Source organism: Notothenia coriiceps, unplaced genomic scaffold (genome assembly GCF_000735185.1).
Source record: "Notothenia coriiceps isolate Sejong01 unplaced genomic scaffold, NC01 NC01_scaffold00036748, whole genome shotgun sequence".
NCBI classification, from domain to species: Eukaryota; Metazoa; Chordata; class Actinopteri; order Perciformes; family Nototheniidae; genus Notothenia; species Notothenia coriiceps.
In genome coordinates, this window is record NW_011369449.1 from 176 (window position 1) to 23,402 (window position 23,227).

The window sequence follows — 23,227 nt, forward strand, 5'->3', positions numbered from 1 at the left end:
GCTCTGTGATAGCCTACATAGCTGATCTTACGACACTAAATTAAGAAGAAAGGAGGGGAACTAAGAATGTATATGTATGTTTGTTTTTTTATATATATATATATTTTTTTTTATTTGTTCTGTCTTTGTATACATGTATGTATGTAGGTACGTGTATGTGTGTACATGTGTGTGGGTATGTACACACATGTATGTGTATGTGTATATGTGGGTATACATATGTGAGTACATGGGTACATGTATTACTGTTACTATTCTTTATTCCCTTATCTATTAATTTTCTTTTAATATTATCTTCTACATTACTTTACTTTTACCTATACATGTATCTATTTATTTAGTTAGTTATTTAATTTACTAGCTAGGAACGGGAGGGGGGGAAAACAAAAAAATAAAAATATTGACTGTATGAATGTAAACACATTGTGCCTGACTCAATAAAAAAAAATAAAAAACTCTCAAAATTGACAAGTGAATGAACAAAAACCTATCTTTTTGCCTATTAATCTATACATGAAGACACTTAACCATTAAGACGTATGTATTCCTCCTCTCTCCCAGATTACTCTGTGACGGCAAACTCCCGCATCGTGGTGGTGACGGCTGGGGTCCGTCAGCAGGAGGGGGAGAGCCGGCTGAACCTCGTCCAGAGAAACGTCAACATCTTCAAACACATCGTCCCTCTGATCGTCAAATACAGCCCCAACTGCATCATCATCGTGGTTTCCAACCCAGGTGCTGCCAAACACACATTTTGACATCCTGTGTTTCCTCTCTCTCACAGCGGAGACACAGTGTTCAGACTCTGATAACGCTGACTCTCTTCAACAGTTGATGTGCTGACCTATGTGACCTGGAAGCTGAGCGGCCTTCCTAAGCACCGAGTCATCGGCAGCGGCACAAACTTGGACTCGGCTCGCTTCCGCTTCCTGATGGCGGAAAAACTGGGGATCCATCCCAGCAGCTTCAACGGCTGGATCCTGGGAGAGCACGGAGACACCAGTGGTGAGGAGGCAGGGGATTCGTGATTGGTCAGAATACTTTGATGTCATTGAGAAACACTGAAAGTTATTATGGTTTAGAAATGTCCATTTGTGTTTAATTTGTTAAGTTTAATTAGCTTACAGAGTGTTAGCCAGTATCTTCTTAGTTTTCGGACATGTATATTGTTTTATGTTTTGAGTTATTTTTCTGTGGGGCCAGGTATGTCTCAGAAGTATGTAGCTACTCGTACTGTACATACAAAATACATGGTGAGAGAGCTGTGTATGAACAGCAGTAGTGTTCAAATATTTTTAATTGGGATTCAATTTGAGTACCACCCTCTGAAGAGCTTGGTTAAATAATCTCCAATAAATTGTACATCATGTTGGACATTTCTGATTTCACACAACTAGACTTTAAGTGAAAAACACTGGGGCTAAAAAGTTATTGCCTCATAATGTCATCGCCTGGAATATCTCATCCATTCAGTTTTTGACCAAAATTCATGTCTCCTTTTTTCATAGTAGAGAATTATTATAAGTCAGAAACAATTCAATTAACAATCATGCTGATTTTGATTGTATTCCTTTTCTAACTAGACAATATCCTTTCGGTTGAGTTTAAGTTTTTCTCAAAGGATTCTTTTTCATTTTACGATAATAACAGACTGTGGCTGTGTGAAGCGTGTGGATGGAGGTTGACGGTTTTGTGTGTTTCAGTTCCTGTGTGGAGTGGAACCAACGTGGCCGGAGTAAACCTGCAGACGTTAAACCCGGAGATCGGCACAGAGAATGACGAGGAGAACTGGTCGGAAACACACAAGATGGTGGTGGACAGGTCAGTTCACTTGTGTATATTCACTTATGTGGTGGGGTTTTTTTTAAGTATAAGTAGTAGTTAAAAAATAGGACAGTAAAAACACCTTAAAGTAAAAGATATTAAAGAGTTAATTATGCACTCAGCACTATCTCTCTCTTGATCTCTTTTTCATCAGGTTAGAGGACTAAAGCAGCCGTCCTGAGGGAAATCTGCTTCTAAGTGCTCTTGTGTTTCATCAGCTTATCTTTAGCACTTCTGGTCTGCTTCATCACCATTAAAAAAAAAAACGATTATCTATCATAAATCCAATCTTTAAGCAGTCTGAAAACTCAGCCCCACCTTTCCTGTGTCCTGTGCCCCTCAGCGCCTACGAGGTGATCCGACTGAAGGGTTACACCAACTGGGCCATCGGTCTGAGTGTGGCCGACCTGACGGAGAGCCTCATCAGGAACATGAACCGGATCCACCCGGTCTCCACCATGGTGCAGGTAACGGCGCTCACACACATTCAACTTCCCATGCAGGGCCTGAGTCTTTAAGTCTCAAATACTAACGGTACCCTTGACTACAAACACTCTATTGCCGTGGAGCAGCGTCTGAATGAGTTGCGTTATAGTATTTCAATAGTACCTCTTTTAGAGCATAAATGTAATATACTTACTATATAACTTAACTATATACTTTGTTATTGATTGTTGATTTATTGAGAGAAATGTCAACAAAGATTGTTTTTCTTTTGGACATATTTGAAGTTCTTCGTGATCATATCGATGTGTTGAAGTCTAAGGTTCGGCTTCTAAAGCAAAATCTGAAACTGACTGAAGCTGATTAAAATAAAATTGTGATTACCTCCTTTTTAAAAAGTAAATTAAATAGTTTTTTACAATTGCAAGCTCAATTGTCTGAAATCAAGTTCACAGTACCCACAGTCAGCTCCATTGAAATTGATGTATGGCAGACATCAATAAATATATAGTTAATTCAGGTTTGAAGAAACAAATTCAATAATAATAATTTTTGTTTCGATTTGCATTCATCCTCTGCTTGTAGCTTCCTTTGTAGCTTACTTTATGCCAAGAGACCACGATGAGGGAGAAATGTTCACTGTTTTGTTTGACTTATTATGTCAAAACCTTTCTATAATGTGTAAATGAATACACAATATAGCAGACGGTGAATGTGTGTCCTCTGTAATATATAACAAAGCTTTACTGAATATGGGTTCGTCTCCCTGGGGATATATCTAGAAAATCTATTTTCTGTCTCCGATAAGTGGTTTAACAGCTGGATAGATGAATATTATTTAAACATGATTTTAAATTGTTATATCCTCTCTCTGTGACTTTGGGCAGACAGACAGTGACGTTGTGTTTTCTTTTCTGCAGGGCATGTATGGAATCAGCGACGCGGTGTATCTGAGTCTGCCCTGCGTGCTGAACAGCGGGGGCGTGGCCAGCGTTGTCAACATGACCCTGACGGAGGACGAGGTGTCCCAGCTGCAGGAGAGTGCCAGCACCCTGTGGGACATCCAGAAGGACCTGCAGGACGTCTAGCCGCACAGCAGGGGGCGACGTAGCTGAGCCCTCCTGCTGTGTTATCACTCACTAGCACAGCTCCACCTTCAAAACCCCGCCCTCTGTAGACTCACAGGGAGTTTAATCCCCTCAGATTTAGCTGTAGCTGTCAGTGTGTGATGGAGGAAGTGCTGCTCTGACTCATCTGTCCTCGGCTGTACTGCTGTGTGTCACTCGTGGTGCTTTGGTGTGTGAAAGTTTGTGGTCCCTTTAACAGCAAACTGCATGGAGTCAGAAAGGCTTATGTAAAAGGGTCACATTTATAATCCTATAACGCTGTGCACATATAACACAAAGCTCCTGAAGGGATTTCACTGAATCACTGCCCAATAATTATTATTTGGATGTATTATCACAGACCTTGAGACCACAGCTCCCCGCCGCGGCTTCGGCAATAGAGGTCTCAAGGTCCTAGGTGCCTCAAGGGGCGGTAACCCTCGAACCTCCTGGTGGACACCGGTGGTCAGGGAAGCCGTCCGACTGAAGAAGGAGGCCTTCAGGGATTTGTTATCCCGGGGGACTCCTGAGGCAGTTGCAAGGTACCGACAGGCCCGAAGGGCAGCAGCCTCAGCCGTGGCCGAGGCAAAGCAGCGGGTGTGGGAGAAGTTCGGAGAAGACATGGAAAAAGACTTTCGGGCGGCACCAAAGTTGTTCTGGAAAACTGAGACTGCCAAGGCACACNACATTGATCAAATATAGAGGAGACTGGATGGGTTATGTGTTTAATGATGGGACAGATTGTTATGCACACGGTGCAAAATAAGGTTGATCTGATATTTCCTCCCACATGTATCAGCTCTGACCTGTCTGGTTATGTTAATTGTATACAAATAAAATGAAGCCGTTTAAAAAAAATTATGGCTTTTTTGTCTTTTGAATGAAAGCCGGGTTTATTCCTGTGTGTCCTGCAGTCAGGTCAGTGATCATGTGGTAAACATCTAGGAGCCATATGCAAATTAAGTTTTATTCAAAAAGATATCAGTCTGAAAAACAGAATAGAACCCTTCTCAGTTTGTGACCTTTGTTTGACTTCATTTACAATAAACCTAATTGTGCCCCCTCTCTCAGAAGGTGGGATGATGAATGGTGTTTCTCGTGGTGTTAGTCTCTTGTGGAGTGTGAATTCATTAGTTGTTGCCCCAAGCTGACACAAATGTGTTTATAATCATGGGAAAGTGTGTGATCCCCTCCATGTGAAACACACACAGACAAGGCAAGGGAATTGTATTTATTTCACACGTTGAACTACAAGTGAACTCAAACAGTAGTAACACACATAATACAAACAACAAAGTGCAGCAACAAGACAATACAATGGAAAATTGTTTTCACAAATAATTTAGATTCAGCTGTTGTTCATTTGGGTAATTATCTGGATTGCCTTCAGCTGAGGAAGACAAAGAAACACACAAATATAACTTTACATTTCTCAAATTAAGAGATGCAGCGGTGATATCTGTCAGGGTTTTACCTTCTTCCACAGCTCGCAGCAGAAGCTCCAGAAACAAGGAGGACAAATTCAAACCCGGTCCATCTCTGTGAGTCACTGCAGGGACAACAGAACCAGATATTTAGACCAAGAGAAGAAAAACATGCCCTAGAAAGGAAGATTTTACAAACATAAAGACACAATACATAGAATCAGCTTTCTACTCCCTTATATAAGAATATTACCGTTAAGTCAGAGTACCAAACTGATACATGTATGTTTTTAGGCACCACTTTCTGACAAAGTATTATGAATAAAACAATGGAAGTCCATTTAATAATGGCTCTATTAATTGTTATCAAAGTATAGTAGTTACAGTATTACCCATTAATAGGAGCACATTTTGTGTAGCCAGGTTATTAATATATATATATATTATTAGCTGCACGCTCACCTGAGTGCAAGGTGTCTCCTTCCTCTCTGCCGGGGCGCTGCAGAACTGAGCGATGTCCTTCTGTAAAACATCAACATCAAACACTGTTTCCTCCTAATTTGAGTCTCAGATAATTGTAGTTATTCATTCTTACGTGCTCCCGTTAGGTATAAGATGGCCTGAGGAGTCCAGTTTCTCTGCTGCATTTTGATGTAGAAAATGTTTCGGCATAATTATATTCCTTATTAAAAAACTTTTTTTCAATTTTGGCTTAAATATGAAACAGAAGGAAATGACTTTGACCCACCTGTGGGGAAGTCCAACACTGAGCAGCCAAAGTCACCACCAGCAGCGTGACAATTAGAGACATGGTGGAACTCTGTAATGACAGAATTACAAATAATATAATCATTTGAACAGAGGGAAACAACCACATCACCGTTATTACAATATAATGAAGTTATAAGTAGATAACAGGAGGGTGTTTATTAGTGTTCAAAATGTGTTAATCCTTTAAAGATATATTTCATATTCAAGATGAAGATATCTTTAAGAGTATTTTACAATATTGTCAGTCATTGTATGTTTAAACACAAAATAAATTATAATGGTTACATTAATTAACTATTGTCTTTTAAAATCCAGAGTACATAGTGGTATAAACATTTTATTGTATGCTTATAAAAATAAAGGGGCATAAATTAAAGTGTGTAAACTGACTAATGTTCTTACATTTTCTCACAAAAAAGTACAATTATATTTTTTAACTTTAATATTACAATACAAATCTTATAAAAAGAACATAAAAGTTATTTTAAATTAAAAATAAATCTGTTAAATTATAAAATAATAAAACTATTATTTATTATAAGACATGAACAGCGGGAATTGATTATGTGAAAACACTTAAAAAACAATAACTAAAATGACATTAACAATTATCATACTTATAATACAATAATGATGATAAAATGAGAATAGTCTTACCTTTAATGATTTTCTGGGAAATGGATTGTGTTGTGCTCTCCTGCAGGGTGTGTGATTTGTGCTTCCTCTATCACTTCTGTTACGTTATAAAAACCAATCGCCTCATTAATATGCAGCGTGACCAATGAGGCTAATTGGTCTCATTACGTCTCACATGACTTTTCCATTGACGAGTGACAGGTGATGAATCTGTCGCTGGTCGTTAATCACAAGCACCGGAGATGGAAACTTTTTAAGACTCCCTCGAGCAGCGCAGGGTCTTCCCGGGGTCACGACATGATGACGTCACTGATCAGATCTTTATGAAGGAGTGCTGAAGTGATGACAGCGTGTGTGTGTGTGTGTGTGTGTGTGTGTGTGTGTGTGTGTGTGTGTGGACACCTGCAGGAGGCCGGGGGCGGAGGAGAAGTGAGACTGCAGTTCAAGTCCAAGAAGTAAAGTGTTGTTGATGCTTGTCATAAAAAGCTGCAGGACATATTGTACAAGTGCGTCTCCAGTGAATTAACAGGGCTCTACTTTTATTGACTGACACCAAGAAGTTACAATCTTTTTAGTTTTGCTAATTTGAGCTTTGTTCATTTGTAATAATTATTGGCCCTCTTGTTGCAAATCATATGGGAAGATATAACATCTTCCGCCAGCATTCGTCAACCTCACATACACTTTGTGACCCTAAGGTCCTCATCCGCAGGTTCATATATGTATAGTGATACAAGGTTACATTGATATGTGTATGTAGTGTCTCTACTGTGACATGTCTCCATGCTTTAATGTTCAAAAAGGTGTTTATTTTTCTCATACTGCCTGTGCTGCAGCACCTCTTTCCACCCTCTGTCTGAAACCAGAGCCCCAGTTTGCTCTGATTGGTTAGCTGGCCGGCTCTGTTGTGATTGGTCAACCGCTTAGAGTTGTCCCTCTCCATTGTACGAGTAGCCTATCACGTACAATGTTTTGGAGCGTTAGCTAACAGAATTGTGAGTGTTACATAGTGATGTCAATATGGCAGGGTGTGTGGGAAAGAAACTTTCTCTGGAGGGACCACAGGGATTTTAGCCTTTGCAGACCATTTACATGCACACAAACGTATAACACACGAGAGGAAAGGGAAAACCCCAATAAGCATAATATTATTTTCATAATAGGGTCATGTGACTCCTCAAATATTTTCAGACAGGAACTGAAATGTTGGATAACAGAGGCTGTTGATTGAGAATGTCACTGGCGCCCTTAAGGGGAAAACATACAAACTGATTCCAAGGTTATAAATAAATATAACACAAATGTATAAAAGACACACTTTATTCCAAGTATGCACTTACAAAACGTACAGTAAAACATCTCCAACAGAAGCTTCTTAGAGCTTTTCCACAACAGTTCAGGTTTCTTCGCCTGGGTAACATTTATCTCAACATTCGTTTCTTGAATGTAAAAGTTCCAGTAACACGTCGTCGAGGGACTCGTAACAAAGCTCTCACTGTCTGTCGAGGCACGATCTGGAGGAGAGGACCCTCAAAGAGCCCCTGACTCTCCGCAGAGTTCATCCAGTGGTCCCATGTTATCAGTCCATACATATCAGACAGGAATGGTACAAAATAGGAGACCTGCTTCCAGCTTTTGAAATTAAAAAAATCTCTTGGCAGTCAGATACAAAACATTAGATGTCAGTCAAACACACAGGTTGCTTGGATTCACAGTTCTGGAGTGGCAACGACCAAAATATACAGTCAACATTAGAAGCTATGATAAATACTGAAACTCTCCTCGAAACAAACACGGTCCTCCGTTATACCATGTTGTTGCTCTCCCCAATTTTATCCACCAGCTGGAAGAGAAAAAGACAGGAGAGGTTTTTATGAGCTGCATTTTTTACAGATGTAACTGCATCAGACAAAAAAATCACTCTTTTAAAGGGATAGTTTGGATTGTTTCAAACAATACTATCTATCCATTAAAGTATATGGAGAAAAAACTTGGAAGATTTATATTTCAGCTACAACTATAATTTGATTAAAAGATTAGTCAATCAACAGGAAATCAATCAGAAACTATTCTAATAATCAATGTTTTAGCCAAACATTCTGGCGCCAGTTTCAAAATGTATGCTTTTTTTGTGAGAAATAACAACATCCTTCTCCAGTGAAGTTACATTTTGATTGTCCCATGACTACTTGTAGCCGTTCTGTTAGTGACGACAGCCGATTAATACCGTTTTTTGCCAGGATTTAACTTTCAAATATAGTATGAAGTTGCAGCTTTTGATACGAATGAAGACATAATATAATAAATGTCAGACAAAGGCCGATTAAAGACTTTTCAGGCCTCTGGAGCAGGTTTGAAGTGTGCAATAATTTAAAGGGACATTCATTTAATGTTGTGATACTTACTCGACTGATCCCTGGTAAACTGAGCAAAGATCCGAGCACGGGTACTCGTCTGATGAAGCCCACCGCCACCGGGAAGAATCCTCTGTAACATAAAGAGAGAGGAAGATGAAGATCATTCTGATTGTGGGTAACGATGGCACTGATTTCCTTCCGTTTGAGCTGACCTGAATAAAAGGAAGAAACCATAGATCTCCAGAACGACTCCAATAATCGGCCAGCCGATCAGGACCACCAGCACCCCCCCCAGGAAGAAGCTGGTGGCTTTCACTTTGTGTTTCTGGAAGAAGAACCTGAACGTCCGCTCCAGGCCGATGACGAAGGAGAGGCCGGCCACAAACAGGATCTGAACCAGAAGAAGACACACGGTCAGAGCCGAGGGAGATGATCGACTGTCATGCAGTGATGTTAAAGGATCATTTATCAACTCACATTTCCAATGGCGAGGAGAGCTTTATCAAAAAACAGCACCATCCCAAAGAAGAGGAAAAACACACCGAACCCCGTCAGCCCCATCCCAATTTCTGTAAAAGACAAAAATACATTTAAACAATTTATTGAGGTAAACCAAACTAGTCAAATCAAAAATAAAGAAGGTATAATGAAATATTGTAAAGAGAAGGACATTTGAAGAAAGTAGATTAGTTATTACTTCAGTAAATAAGTTAAAAGTGTAGTAATACTGAAATGATAACACTTAAAGTAGACACACATTTAAGGATACAAATCAATGCAATTAACAATATAAATGTAACACTTGAAATTCAACTAAAACTAAAAATATAAAGTAAAAACATTAAATGATAAGGACAGTCTCCCAGTTTTAATAATACAAATGCTTCATGTACGTGCAGCTAGATGACGTCATGAAGCTCTCAGCCAATGGGGTTTGAGATGCTAACATCATCCATTCAGCTAACAAACCGGGTTGTTACACAGTCACAACAGAGACAGAGAACAGCGGGGAAACATGAACAGTTCTTACTCTGTGAATCCGTGAGGGAAATCATGTTGGCGGCGGCAGGAGAATTTATCAAACGACAAAATTCTCGTAACGATTAAACCTGCGGCTTTCTGCCGTTAGCACACACTGATACAACAGGAGGAGCGGGGTTACGCCACGTCGTCCGAATACACGCAGCACGCATTTCAACAAAGATCGTCTATTGAGAAGATGAACCAGAAACTTTGAAGCATCCAATTTACTTTTTTTCATAATATTGTATTTTATAGTTTTTTCTTTTTTTGTAAAGGTGCAGCTAGTTGTAATGAATTTGTATATTGAAGGGTAGATTGTGAATTTACTCCAGGTGTAATTAAAGTTGTTTAAGTGTTGAATATCATTTTCAAAATAATTAATCAACATTTGCAAAGTAACTTAAGATTTTAAAGTGGAAGTACACGATTTACCTCTGAATTGTAGTTGGGTAAAATTAAACGATTTACCTCTGACTTGTAGTGGGGTAAAAGTACACGATTTACCTCTGAATTGTAGTGGGGTAAAAGTACAAAGTAGTAACAAATTGAAATACTCAATGTCCAAGTACCTCTAAATTGTACTTTAGTACAGTACTTGAGTAAATGTACTTAGTTACTTTACACCACTGTAGGAGGCTCACAGAACAGCAACATGTTACAAGTAGTTTCTGTTACAAGACTGTTCTAATAATAATGAAAAATGAAATGACTCAAAGCAAGGGCAGCTCACATAAAATAAACTACCAAATGTGACACGCTATAGTACATGGAATTAAGTATACGATTCAAGATTAAAATGGCTTTATTGTAATATGCACAGTAGTTACAGTGTAGTTATGTAGGCAATACACATCTTAAGTCCCAGGCTCCTCCAACAATGCAACATAAATGCATAAAACAACATTTTATTTTTAAACAATAGAAATAGCGCAAGAAGAAAAAGAGTAAAAAAGAAAAAGTGCAAGAGAATGTTTCAGATTGAACTGCAAGTAATGCAGGAGAAGTGAAGTATGGTAAAATAGACAAGCTCAAGTCCATCATTTTTCCATCGACACTGTCCAGTGATATTCCAGATAACTCCAGACAGTTTTTAACACCAAGAGATTCCAGGTGTTTCCTCCATTGCAGTCTTTCCATCCAGACAGTGTTTTATTTTTTCCAGACTCATATTCATCTAGGATCAATGTTTTCCACATGGAGATAGATGGAGAGTCCTCCCAAACCCACTTTACCAGAAGAGACAAATATATATTAAGACTGAAAACAATGTTTACCCAAGGACATTGTATAATTCACAAAAAAAACTCTAAAAGGTTAAAGATGGCAAAACATGATGAAAACACAGGGAGGGCAGACATACAAAGAGAAATTCTAATGAGAGAAAAAAACGGATAAATTGTAAAAAAAAGTATATTGCAAGTTTCTATATTTTATATTTAAGTGTATTGGCTTTTGCAGCAGGGCTGGTTTTGTAATACAAGAGGTGTAGTCATAGCCGTGGGAACATGTTTCAAATGGGGGGTGCTGTGGGGATCACATCCTCTAGGGGGGTCAGGGGGGAAGATTTTTTTTCAACATTATAAAGTAAAATGCTTCAATCTGGTGCACTTTGAGCTGAATTGACAGAGACTAGATCTAAGGGGTACAACTCTAAACACCCATATCGAAAAGATCGGTTTACATTTTAATAATCAAATAATTATGTGGAAATAACCAATAACCTAACATAGCCAATAACAAGTAAATGTAACTTATTTTATTTTTGTTGTTCATTTATTTCTTATTTTACCAGTTAACATTTATTTATTTATGCATATTCTTTAATCTCTCCAGATTTAAACAATGTTTCTGGTTTACTGTCCTATAGTATGCACTGGAATGATTTCAAACCTGTTTTTATTTATCCCAATAATTATAAAGGTTGCCTTGGAAATATTTGTTTACATAAATTGTTAACAAACCGTTTGAGACCCTCTGAGATAACTTAGACTAAAGTGAACTATCTAAACACTCAGTCCTTTACCTCACTGAGCCTCTCAGTCTGTCTGGCTATCAGTCCTGTCCAGACAGCTGATATTTGTCCTGTGTGTGAGCTGCGGGCGCCTGATAAGCCAACATCCCCCACTTTCATCGTACAGGGCAAATGGAAACTGTAACCGGGGTGAAAAGGGTGTTATCTTTACTTAATTATGAATGTTGTTACATCAGGGCTGAAAATTCGTTTTTTTGTATTATATTTCCATTTAATCTTGTGGACGTGCAGATTCCCTGTCCTCCATCAGGGGGTGCTGCAGCACCCTCAGCACCCCTACTTCCCACGGCCCTGGGTGTAGTGATATTATCCAGAGATTTGAGCGGAGTGAGACCTCCATTTTAAAGAGACAACTGATCTGCGCATGCGTTAGAATGTTTGTGTGCGTCACTGTTGCGCAGTCATTGCGCTGTTAAAGCAACATTATACTCTTTCAATTCGTTATGTTTCACATATTTTACCCATATTTACTCCCTACACAGTATTTTTATTTATTTCGTAATGTCCCCTGAAATAGAGAGAACATTAAGGACATTGCGTACCCTTTTTCCCCTAGTTGTGTCAGAAAGGAACTACAACTCCCATGAGCCTATGCAATAAGGAAGTTTCAATCTCAGACGTGTTCAGAGTTTGTGTTGAAGCAGAATATCTCTTGCAAGACACACAATCAGCTGTTGACTTGCAAATATGCACCGATCAGAAATCCGCTTCATTGAGTGACACCTTTTCCACAGAGCTCCTGTCTGCTTTCACCAACATGGGGACTGCTTTCGCGATTGTTCTGGTGTTTGTGGGATGTTGCTGTAACGTGGTGTCTCTGGAGCTGCTTGTAAGGTCAGTGACAAACTTAGACTGTGTATTAAACTCCTGTACTAGAAAAAGGTTTCACAGCTGTGTTTGCCTTGAGTGTGTGTGTGAGTGTATCCAATGTGTAGCAACTGTAGAGTCATTTATTATCAATTTGTCAGAGAAAGGCTTCTCATGTAAGTGCCACTAGGAGCTTATCTTGTACTTGTGTTTAATTTATTATAGATTAAGTGCTCTAAAGTGATTGGTGCTTTTAAGAATAAGATAAGAGATAACTTAATGTATCCCAAAGTTCAACATTTTGTGGCAACATCTCTTAATTTGAAAGATAGTATAAATATTCTTTCTTTTAAGAACATATTATATTTTTCATTAATAGAAATTGAACAAGAAATAGTAGAAGAACATGAAGCATATGGAAGTGAATGCCAGAGTTGTTTGTATATTCTATTGAATCCTTATGACCTTCTGCCATAGAGGTACCCACTTTTTCTGGGGTGCATAACACATGCAAATATGTCAATTATTGAGTCTGTGTTTTGCAATGTCATCCTTTAAAGCTTAACATCTTGGATATAACACCTGGATATTCTCTGTTGTTGTGTCCTGCAGACAGTTTCCAGGATGTGGAAACATAGTCACCTTCGCTCAGTTCCTCTTCATCGCATTAGAAGGTTTCATCTTTGAAACAAAATTTGGGACGAAGAAACCAGCGATCCCTATCCGGTAATAACTCAACCAGGTGGTCTGAACGTCCTGCTGCAGGAAAATATATAGAATGGACACTAAAACAAACCTGTTATCTCACATCTCTCTTCCCCAGCAACTATGTGATCATGGTGACCATGTTCTTCACCGTCAGTGTGATCAACAACTACGCTCTCAACTTCAACATCGCCATGCCGCTGCACATGATCTTCAGATCGGTAAGAGCTGCCTTTTGTCTTCTTTTAACCTTTTTATTATTGAGTTTCTTTAATATGACATTACTTCCATGTATCACCTGAGTCTGATGTCTGTCTTGTTTCCTTGCAGGGTTCGCTAATCGCTAACATGATCCTGGGAATAATCATCCTGAAGAAAAGGTACACCTTCCTGAAAACCATGATACTTCAGATATGATATAGATAAAGTCTTCAGGTCGAAAAGCACTAATTTCTGTCTCCCCTTCTTCTCCCCCTGCAGGTATACAGCAAGTAAATATCTGTCTATAGCTTTAATTTCAGCAGGTATCTTCATCTGCACCATCATGTCTGCCAAACAAGTGGTGAGAGCCTTTTTTATCAGTACAAGACTTCTTCTCTTTCAAAGTGCATGCAACATTGATCTGAAATGTTTCTGAGGCATTTTGTCATTTTCTTTCTGCAGAATGTAGCCACTGAGGGATCAGAAGAGCAAGGCTTTTACCCACTGATCCACTGGCTTATAGGTGAGTTGCACTTTCAATTGAGAATTCAAAATGGAAATGAAAAGACCGCAACCATGGATTATTGAAATTACATTGTGAATCATTTAGTCAAAAAAATGACAAGAAAATGTGTACATGTCCATCATAACTCACCACAGGCCAAAGACATATCTTAAATTACATATTTATTCCAAAACTTAAACATGTTTAATTTACATGCAAATAAAAGAGAGAAAGCAGCAAAGTTTAACAGCGTTTTTGATATTTTTGCTGATAAAACTACAAAAAAAATGTAACAATCATATTAATAAACCTTCTGTCGATTGACCTTATTGGAATGAGTGTGACGAAGCCAACCGAGGTCATAATTCGATTTAAAATGAAAAGGTGCAATTAATCAAATGTAAGAGACAGATTCAGATTTAACATCTATCCCATTAACATGATCTCCTAAAGTGATTTTATTATTTTGTTTTCTTCAGGTATCGCCATGTTGACCTTTGCTCTGCTGATGTCTGCGAGGATGGGCATTTTCCAGGAGACACTGTACAAGCAGTACGGAAAACACTCCAAGGAAGCCCTCTTCTATAATGTCAGTTGTATCCCTGCTCCGACATGATTGGGCTCTTTGGAAATATTCTCTCTGGGGAATCCATTATGGCTTCAACAGCTATCGATCTTTTTATTCCCATCTCTGTGTAGCACTGCCTGCCTCTGCCGGGCTTCCTGCTCCTCTGCACCGACATCTACAACCACGCCGTCCACTTCAGTCACAGCAGTGAGTGTTATTAATACATATCAATAAAGCCCTTTTGTATTGTATTGTTATTATGTCAGGAGAGCATTTTTCTCACAGATGTAAATGAACCTCTCTTTGCTCCCTCTCAGCTCCTACAGTTGTTCCTGTGGTCGGAGGGACGATGCCAATATTGTGGCTCTACCTCCTGATCAACGTCATCACACAGTATCCTGACAAACACGTTTATATCACTACCTTCTATTTATTTATCCAATTTTTAAAAGTGATTACACTAGTGACCGACCTCCAAAAGAGCCCCCAGGTTGATTAAGAAAATAGGAAGAAACAGTATATATTTCAAAAAATACTTTGACTTTATCATTCATTTTGTTTTCTCTCTAATCCGTGCTGTTTTCTTGTAAAATATTGTATAGTTCTGGTGGGTTGCTAGTAGGCACACTGTTTGTGTCATAGTTAGCGTTGGCTATCAGACATTTGTCAACCGCTGTTTGTAGGTGGTCTGATAGTTCGAGTATCCACATTTCGGTAGTGAATTATTTCTCCAACACTATAAATAACGTATGCATATTCTGTAAAATAAATATATAGGTTAAACAAATTCAATGGGTAAAATAAGATGTAAGTTATTCTGAAATTAAGGAATAACTTTTAATATGCTATTAAAAGATCCTGAAAACGTATCCCTAGCACATTTTATGTTAAGGATCATCTTTAAAAATAGGCTGGGTGTGCTTTCAATACACTGGCAGAAACCCAATAACCTGCTGTTCCCAACACTGATCACGTCTCCTCTGAAACTCACGCATCATGTTCACACAGGTATCAAAACATATTGCACAGTTAGCTCACAGGTGAAAAGATAAGAAACCGCTTTTTATTATTTTCTAAAATAACAAATTATTCTTGTTTTTATCAGCTTGAGTGTACAACATATTTTGTTTGTTTTTAACTATGTGAGGAAATCAACAAACTGTAAATACTTCACTAGAGACAAAACAAGATAGTTACACTGGTTGTCCAAGACTTAAGCTGAATTAATTTAGTATTGTCTCCCCCTCTTGTTACAGCCTTTAACCAGTGTTTTCCAGGTATGTGTGCATCAGAGGTGTCTTCATCCTGACCACAGAGTGCGCCTCGCTGACCGTCACTCTGGTGGTGACCCTGAGGAAGTTCCTCAGCCTCATCATCTCCATCATGTACTTCCAGAACCCCTTCACCACGTGGCACTGGGTGGGCACGGCGGTCGTCTTCCTCGGCACGCTGCTCTACACCGAGGTGTTGAGCAGTGTGTGGGCGGCTCTGCGTGGACCAGGCGGCAAGGCCAAGAAGGCCGAGTGAAGAGGAAGAAGAAGAAGAGGATGATAAGGGACTAATGGTCAGATAGAAACACAGCGACTGTGACGGACTTAGAGGTTGTTTTTGGTCAAAACTACCTGCAGCGATTTTATGCAGTTATGTCATTTTATGTCACACACAAACACACACACACACACACACAGTTTAGACTAGAGGATAAGACTGGTGATACTTTATATGTTCATTATTATCCGCTAATCGCTAGGAGACTCAAATAGGAGAATTTGCTGCTTTTTGGGTTGGTCTAATATTGAAGTTATTTCAATATATTTGGGCTTTAAACTGTTAATTGAAGCTTTTAAAACTTGTCACATATCTTTCAAATGTTAAATAATTTCCCGGAACAAAACTCGTCACTGAAGTTTTAGCGAAAATTATTCGAACACGACTAAATAGTGCATTTTTTAAGGAGTATTTTTAGCTGTGACTCAATACACAATAATGGAGGGAACATGTGATGTGTCTCAATAATGTGTTTTTAATGATTGTTGTGAAATAATGGCGCTCTAGAACAGACAGAGAAAGTTGTATTAAGCTTTGGCTACTGGGTCACTTTGTTGTTGTTTTTTCCTAAATCGGATTATTGATAATAAAATATCACCAGCCCTATTCTTAAATATTGGTACCTCATTCGTTTTATCAGGTGCAAAATGATGGTGCAACTTTCTTGTGTCTTTAAAAGTTGTTATTATTTATTTTCTCAATGTGACAGCTAATTTACTCCATTTTAGCACTGATACCAACGTGTGTCAGTACAGTGAACGCAATACTGTGATGCTGTTGGACGTAAGACTATTCCTACATGAATGTTTAGGAGCAGCTGGAAACACTGTTTGTATAGAGGGATAACTTATGTGGATCATAAGGATGCTGTAATCTTGTTTTCCTCATCTGTCAAACTGTCTCAGGTGTATTTCATCAGTTTTTCCTCAACAGGAAACATCCCATCTTAAAATAAACCTTTACACTCATTAAAATGACAACCTGCTACAAATATACAGAAGATACCAGAGTATCTGTTGCTAATTTAAAGGGCTGTACTTGAGTATAATTTTGAAGTACTTGTACTTTACATGAGTATTAATAACTGAACCTCCTTCATACTTCTGCTCGTCTACGTCTAAGTTGCCTTTACTCCTCTCACATAACACAAAATATAATTGTTGTGATGTATTTTAGATTAAGCAACCAAGCAGTAAAGATCCACGTTTTCCCCCTATAACATTAAAGTTATGCTTACATAAAATGTATCGATCACCATGATACAATTATATAATATACATAATTATGAAATGAGCCATTTTGCATTAAAAGCGCTTTAACTTTCTGTACTTTAGAAATATATTATGAAGTGTTATTTAACGTGTACCTTGAGTACTGCTTGAGTATTTCTAGATGCTTTCATTGCTACTTTTACTTAAATGAGTACTACCACTTCTTTAAAATAAACTTAAAAGTAGAAAAAGTATGCCGAAAGCCCCATTTCAGAATAGAGTGTATCATATTTTTGGATTGTAATACATCATTTGACAGATGATGATCCTGCTGCTGTGTATTGTAATAATAGGCTATATTATATTAATGTGTTGATTATACTTTACATCAAGTATTTTAATCTGTCACGTAAATAGCAATATAGTGGATACTTTACATGTAGCCTACAACATAGGCCTACAATATTTTCTTCTGAATTGTAGTAGAGTAGTCATGAAGTAGCATAAAATGTACATTCTCAAGCCAAGTACAAGTAATTAAAAATGCCCTTTCAGTACTTGTGTAAATGTACTAAGTCAGGCTACTTCAAAACACTGATAAATTGTTAGTTTTATAAGTATTGTTTGCTGGGACACAATGTTCCTTCATGTCTGACACGCTGTAAAGCAAACGGACCAATCAGGAGCCGCGTTGTTCAGCAATATCCAATAGCAGCAGCTCTTGTTGACGCTCGGAGTGGGAAGGGCAGATTGTTGCAGCTGTAGAGTTGATATCACTGAGCGCACATCCACCTTGTGGATTAAATAATATCATACATACTAAGAGTAGCGAGTATCTGCTGCTGCTGGAGTGTGGATGGGGGGAAACAGTCCGAGTCACCTCCCAGGAGAGGAGGGTGGAGGAGTCAATTTTGTGAAGGGCATTCGGGTGAGTGAAAGCTCAGGGAGAATGCATGGTTCTGAAAGTGGGAGAAAGTATTCAAACAATTACTGCACACTGTTTCAATGCGCAGACCCTCAATGCACAGGGCATGAGTGTTAGGTTGTTTTTGCAAGCCCTGCTGATTTATACTTTTCTGATTTTGAGATATGTAGTATTTTTTTGTATTGATTGAACTGGACCTCATGTTTGTTGTCACTGCAAAAATGTAGGCTTTCACACACTGCTGTGGTGTTAAATATAGCAAGAAAATGGTGGGCTGTAACATGGACTACAAGGAAAATACAAATACTTGTACACCTGCTTGAATAATCTTATTAAGGAGATGATCTAATTTAATAAAAAATAAATCCCTTTTTTTTTTTTTTAAATAAAACGTGTGTCACGAATATACAATTTTTAAAAGCCAATTCTAAATTCGTGTTTGAGTATTTAAACAAGCCCCAGAAGTTATTTTGAGGTAGTTATCAAACTGCGACCTTTGTTTATCGACCACTATCGGTGACCTCCTGCAACACCAAGGGAACTTTAAAACTCTAAGGACAGAGCAGCAAAGTAAACATTAAGCTGATACACACATAATTATGTATAACTAATCAACCACAAGGAGTGGAAGGTTAGGCAGGTCCATATTATGTAATAATTGTAGAGATTGTAAGAACGTTTTTCAAATTTCTGCAACTAAAGTTCTGTTCTTGACTAGACTACATACTGAAGCACTCCTACTGAATTTCCTCTCTAGGGACCGATACGTTTTGACCTGATTTTTAGTATTTAGAGACTTTCTTTGTGATCATGGCCTTAAGATCTCAGATAGGTCTTAAACATTATTTAATTATAATGAATTTACTCTTAATCAAAAGAATACAGAAGTGTTCATCAGACAGAAGTAAAGTTGCAAAGACATGATTTTCCGACACAATGAGAGCTCCATTTCTTTTAATCTATGTAGGCCGGTCACATCTCGCGCTACTAAAGCCAGATAAAGAAAAAGAGGTCAAAAGCACTTAAAGAAAAACACTTAACTATAAGAAGAAATCCTTAACAAATCCATGTAATTTAAGTGTTTCTTTTGTTTCTCTCCAGCTGTCAGACAAAGTGATCCATCGGATGAAGGAGTCTAAGGTCGTCGCTCCTGCACCTTCACAGAAACCACGTCCTCCTCCACCTGAAACACAAACACCACCTCCCGTTCCCCCCCCCTCAGTCAAACACGTACTCCCTCTCCTGACACCTCCACCTCCGTTCACCCCCCCACAACAAACTCTTGAAGCCCCATCCCTTCCTCCATCAGTGGAACTGGCTCCTCCTGTAAAACTCGTACTTCCACCTCCTGTGAAGTTTCACTCCCTGCCAGAAGCTCCACCTCTAGCTGACCCTGTTCTCTCCTCTCCACCTCCGCCTACTGCACCTCCACAAGTAGATGCACCTGTGGAGTCTCCTGCTCCACCCGCTGTAGTGGAGCCAGTAGTCCCAACTCCATTTGAATCCTTCCTCCGACCTCATGTAGAGCCAGAAACCCTGTCTCCACCTCCAGTAGCAGAACCTGTTGTCATACCTCCACCTGTGGACTTGGCTGTTGCTCCACCTGAACCTCTAGCTTCCCCTCCGCCCTCTGAAACACCTGCTGCTGTAGCTCTGTCTGTTGAACCTCTTCATTCTGCTTTACTGTCTGCTCCACCAGAGGAAACGGGTCAGGCTCCACCCACTGTTGAATTAACCCCAATAACACCACCCTGTCCTGTTGAGGCTGCAGTCCCTCCTGCTGCAGCTTTTGATTTAACGCCTGCATGTGAAACGCTTCCACCTCCATCACCTCAAGAGCTGCTGGAAGCACCCACTCCTCTTTTTGAGTCAGTGGCAGCTCCATCTTCTCCACCAGAGTATGTGGCAGCACCATCTACTCTGTTAGAGTCCATTGCACCACCCTGTTGTCCACCAGAGCCAATGACAGCACCATCTCCTACCTTAGAGCCCATTGCACCACCCTGTTCTCCACCAGAGCCAATGACAGCACCATCTCCTACCTTAGAGTCGCTGGCAGCTCCCTGTCTTTCACTAGAGCTTGTGGCACCACCATCTCCTGCCCCGGAGCCGGTGGCCCCACCCACCCCTCTTTTAGAGCTGGTAACAGCACCACCTACTCCCACTGAGACGGTGGCACCGTCTGCCCCTCTTGTAGAGTCTGTTGCACCACCTGCTCCTCTCCCAGAGCCAGTGACAGCACCAGCTCCTCTTTTGGAATCTGTGGTGGCACCTTCCCCTCCCCCAGAGATTGTGGAAGCACCCTCTCCTACTCCAGAGCAGGTGGAAGCACCCTCTCCTCTTTTAGAGTGTGTTGCACCACCCACTCCTCTCCCAGAGCCAGTGACAGCACCAGCTCCTTCCTTAGATTTGGTGGCGGCACCTTCCCCTCCCCCAGAGATTGTGGAAGCACCCTCTACTACTCCAGAGCAGGAGGAAGCACCCACTCCTCTACCAGAGCCAATGGCAGCCCCTCTAGAGCTTGTTGCAGCACCATCTTCTCCCCTGGAGCCAGAAGCACCACCCTCTCCTCTTTTAGAGTTGGTTGCTGCACCCTGTCCTCCCCCCGAGGCCCTGGCGGCACCTTCACCTCCCCCAGAGCTCACTTTTGAAGAGCCCTCCCCTCCCTGTCACTGTGTGGAGTTGGCTCTTGTACCCTCTGATGCACCTGTAAGCCATTCCTTCGTCGAGCCTCTGGCACCACCTCCACCTCCACCTGCTCCTGCTCCACCTGTTGAGGAGCCCACCCTGACGGTGTTTCTGCCCCCTGCCGTTGAGGCTGAAGTTCCTGCTGTAGCCTCAGCAGCTCCACCTGCAGCAGGTGAGCTGATCGCCAAGGAAAAGATTGTAGCAAGATATTTAAATATAATGTTTTTAAAGCTTTTTATCAATGATTGAATGTGTTTACAGCCCCACCTCCTCCTCCTGAGGTGGTGGAGGAGAACCTCAGGCAGAAGATCAAAGAGGAGATGCAGATGAGTCTGGAGGAGGAGATCTACCAGAGGAGGCAGGAGCTGCAGCGACAGTAAGGAATCCTGTTTCTGTGACCTGTGCTCTTATGTGGGAACCCTTGGGTCCTGTTGCTGTGTGATTAGATGAACTGTATATATGTTGTTTCCACTTTAATTGAAATAAGATGTCTGATTAATATGTAGCAGTCAGCCATTCAATTGAATATTGGTTTGATTAATCGGTTAAAAGGGTTACAAATTCACAAACTCTCACTCAGAGTTGAAAAAAAAGTGTGTGTGTGTGTGTGTGTGTGTGTGTGTGTGTGTGTGTGTGTGTGTGTGTGTGTGTGTGTGTGTGTGTGTGTGTGTGTGTGTGTGTGTGTGTGTGTGTCCCTGTAATCAATGGTTATTTTCACTATTAGTTGATTGGCCGATTACTTTTCTAGCTCGAATAATCGTTTTGTGTATGAAATGTCAGAAAATATTGAAAAATGCACATCACGATTTCCATCTATGGCCAAAACCGAAAGATAATCAGTGAAGAGTGATACTAAGCAGCACATCCTCACATTTCAGAAGCTAAAGATTGAACATTTTGCTTGAAAAATAGCATCAAAATTGCAGTTGATGATATTTCTTTCTATCAACTTATCAACTTATTCAATCGCTTTAAGCTAATGTGTGACGGATGAACCAGTGCAAGTAGAACATGTCAACTGTGTGCAGGCTGGACGAGATAAGGGCTCAGGCTCATGCAGAGGCCCTGTCAGCCGCTAAGACGCAGGTGGAGAAGCAGGTGATGAAGACGCTGCAGGCGGAGAAGGCGGCGTACGTGGAGAACCTGACGGAGGCCATCGCGAAGGAGCGAATAAAGACTGACGATGAGAGGCTGATGGTGCAGCTTTACGTAAGCACACAAACAACACGATCTGTACATCGATAGGATCTCTCGTGACAATGTGAAAGCCCTTCCTCCTCTTACTGTGAATCTCTTTCTTTCTTGCCCTCTTGTGTTGTTTCAGCGGATGGAGGTGAAGGTAAGACGGGAGATCATTTACACGTGCATGACTCACTTTTTCACTTTCATTCTACTCTAATCGCACTGAAGCTGCTGTGTTTATGCTTTGCTGCTCTTCATTTCTTTGATGATGAGATAAGAAAATAAAGTGATATCACATATTGGAATTCTGTTTACTGTCCACAATATATGAAATCATGAACATTTCATTGTGGATTTAGCTAACACATTTAAACTCACAGGCTCATCAGCTGGAGGAGCGGGAGAAAGAGCTGAGGAAACGAGACGCTCTCTACAGGGAACACGTCTCAAAACTTGAAAAAAAGGTGAACACAATGTAGAGCAGTGCTTCTCAAAGTGTGGTTCGCGGACCACTGGTGGTCCGTGAGCGTCCCCTAGTGGTCCGTGAGTATATTGGTAAAATTTCACATTTGAAATACATTTATTAATTTAAGTTTTCCGCACTCTCGCGGGAATATCTCCGCAATGGAGCAAGGTTACATTTCACTTTGAATTGCATGATGTAGCCCAGCGCAACACCTTCATCACACGTGTTGCCACTTGTTTGTACCATTTTCAGGCGATTTGTAATCTGTTCTAGAAAAACTTGTGTTTTTTGATATTTGTGGAGTTACGTGGTCCGCGAGTATTTTTTTATTGGTTAAGTGGTCCTTTGTATGAAAAAGTTTGAGAAACACTGATGTAGAGAATCGCCTGAATCTGCAGCTCTTATTGTTGCTTCATAATGAGTATTTGATCATTGTTTAGCTCTCCACAAATGTACAAACTGTACATTGTGTCATTTACAGCAGCAGCATGCAGGCATTGTCAGAGAACAAGCTCTTTATATTTTAAGTGTTGTAATATTTTACCTTTGAGTTTTTTTCCCTGTTTGACAGTGCACTGAGTTTTATAAAGTGACGGCTGAGAGCTTCCAGAAGGGCAAACAAGACACTCACAACCGTTTTGCGTAAGTTTGGAATCATTGTATTTGCATGAATCCAAAAATGACGCCCAAATGTGCCTGTCTTAATAATCTGGTCTTAAAGGGGACCTAGTATGCTCATTTGCAGGTTCATATTGTGGTATCTCTACTGTGCTTCAATGTTCGGTAACTTTTCTCATACTGCTG

General features: G+C 40.0%; 5 protein-coding genes across 6 annotated transcripts; 3 read left to right on the top strand and 2 right to left on the bottom strand.

Annotated features, from left to right (window-relative positions):
- Window positions 1–561: 561 nt before the first annotated feature.
- Window positions 562–3,731, top strand: LOC104964144 (L-lactate dehydrogenase C chain; the record flags this gene model as incomplete). Its single annotated transcript, XM_010792865.1, has 5 exons — window positions 562–735; window positions 832–1,005; window positions 1,704–1,821; window positions 2,168–2,291; window positions 3,189–3,731. Coding segments are annotated over 5 exons (758 nt in total), but the record flags the coding sequence as incomplete, so codon positions are not given.
- Window positions 3,732–4,683: 952 nt separating this feature from the next.
- Window positions 4,684–6,294, bottom strand: LOC104964140 (spexin-like). The gene is made up of 6 exons (XM_010792860.1): window positions 6,227–6,294; window positions 5,547–5,618; window positions 5,394–5,439; window positions 5,261–5,320; window positions 4,849–4,923; window positions 4,684–4,764 (listed from the first exon to the last, which is right to left on the bottom strand). Exons 2-6 carry the CDS (start codon window positions 5,607–5,609, stop codon window positions 4,706–4,708), a joined length of 303 nt encoding a protein of 100 aa, XP_010791162.1. The 5' UTR covers window positions 5,610–5,618; window positions 6,227–6,294; the 3' UTR covers window positions 4,684–4,705.
- Window positions 6,295–7,509: 1,215 nt separating this feature from the next.
- Window positions 7,510–9,912, bottom strand: LOC104964141 (vesicle transport protein GOT1B). The gene is made up of 5 exons (XM_010792861.1): window positions 9,593–9,912; window positions 9,040–9,131; window positions 8,775–8,953; window positions 8,611–8,692; window positions 7,510–8,048 (listed from the first exon to the last, which is right to left on the bottom strand). Exons 1-5 carry the CDS (start codon window positions 9,615–9,617, stop codon window positions 8,010–8,012), a joined length of 417 nt encoding a protein of 138 aa, XP_010791163.1. The 5' UTR covers window positions 9,618–9,912; the 3' UTR covers window positions 7,510–8,009.
- A 2,304-nt stretch (window positions 9,913–12,216) lies between these two features.
- slc35b4 (solute carrier family 35 member B4) lies at window positions 12,217–16,946 on the top strand. Its single transcript, XM_010792864.1, has 10 exons — window positions 12,217–12,451; window positions 13,037–13,150; window positions 13,248–13,350; window positions 13,460–13,509; window positions 13,610–13,691; window positions 13,793–13,853; window positions 14,315–14,424; window positions 14,535–14,610; window positions 14,721–14,796; window positions 15,681–16,946. Exons 1-10 carry the CDS (start codon window positions 12,375–12,377, stop codon window positions 15,928–15,930), a joined length of 999 nt encoding a protein of 332 aa, XP_010791166.1. The 5' UTR covers window positions 12,217–12,374; the 3' UTR covers window positions 15,931–16,946.
- An 855-nt stretch (window positions 16,947–17,801) lies between these two features.
- LOC104964142 (proline-rich extensin-like protein EPR1) lies at window positions 17,802–23,199 on the top strand. Of its 2 annotated transcripts, XM_010792862.1 has the most exons (7): window positions 17,802–18,090; window positions 19,189–20,947; window positions 21,037–21,151; window positions 21,804–21,984; window positions 22,100–22,114; window positions 22,338–22,421; window positions 22,995–23,199. In XM_010792862.1, the coding sequence occupies exons 1-7, from the start codon at window positions 18,019–18,021 to the stop codon at window positions 23,067–23,069; spliced, it is 2,301 nt and encodes a 766-aa protein (XP_010791164.1). In that variant the 5' UTR covers window positions 17,802–18,018; the 3' UTR covers window positions 23,070–23,199. The 2 variants fall into 2 exon arrangements, with proteins under 2 accessions (XP_010791164.1, XP_010791165.1); XM_010792863.1 differs by lacking the exon at window positions 22,100–22,114.
- The last annotated feature ends 28 nt before the right edge of the window (window positions 23,200–23,227 follow it).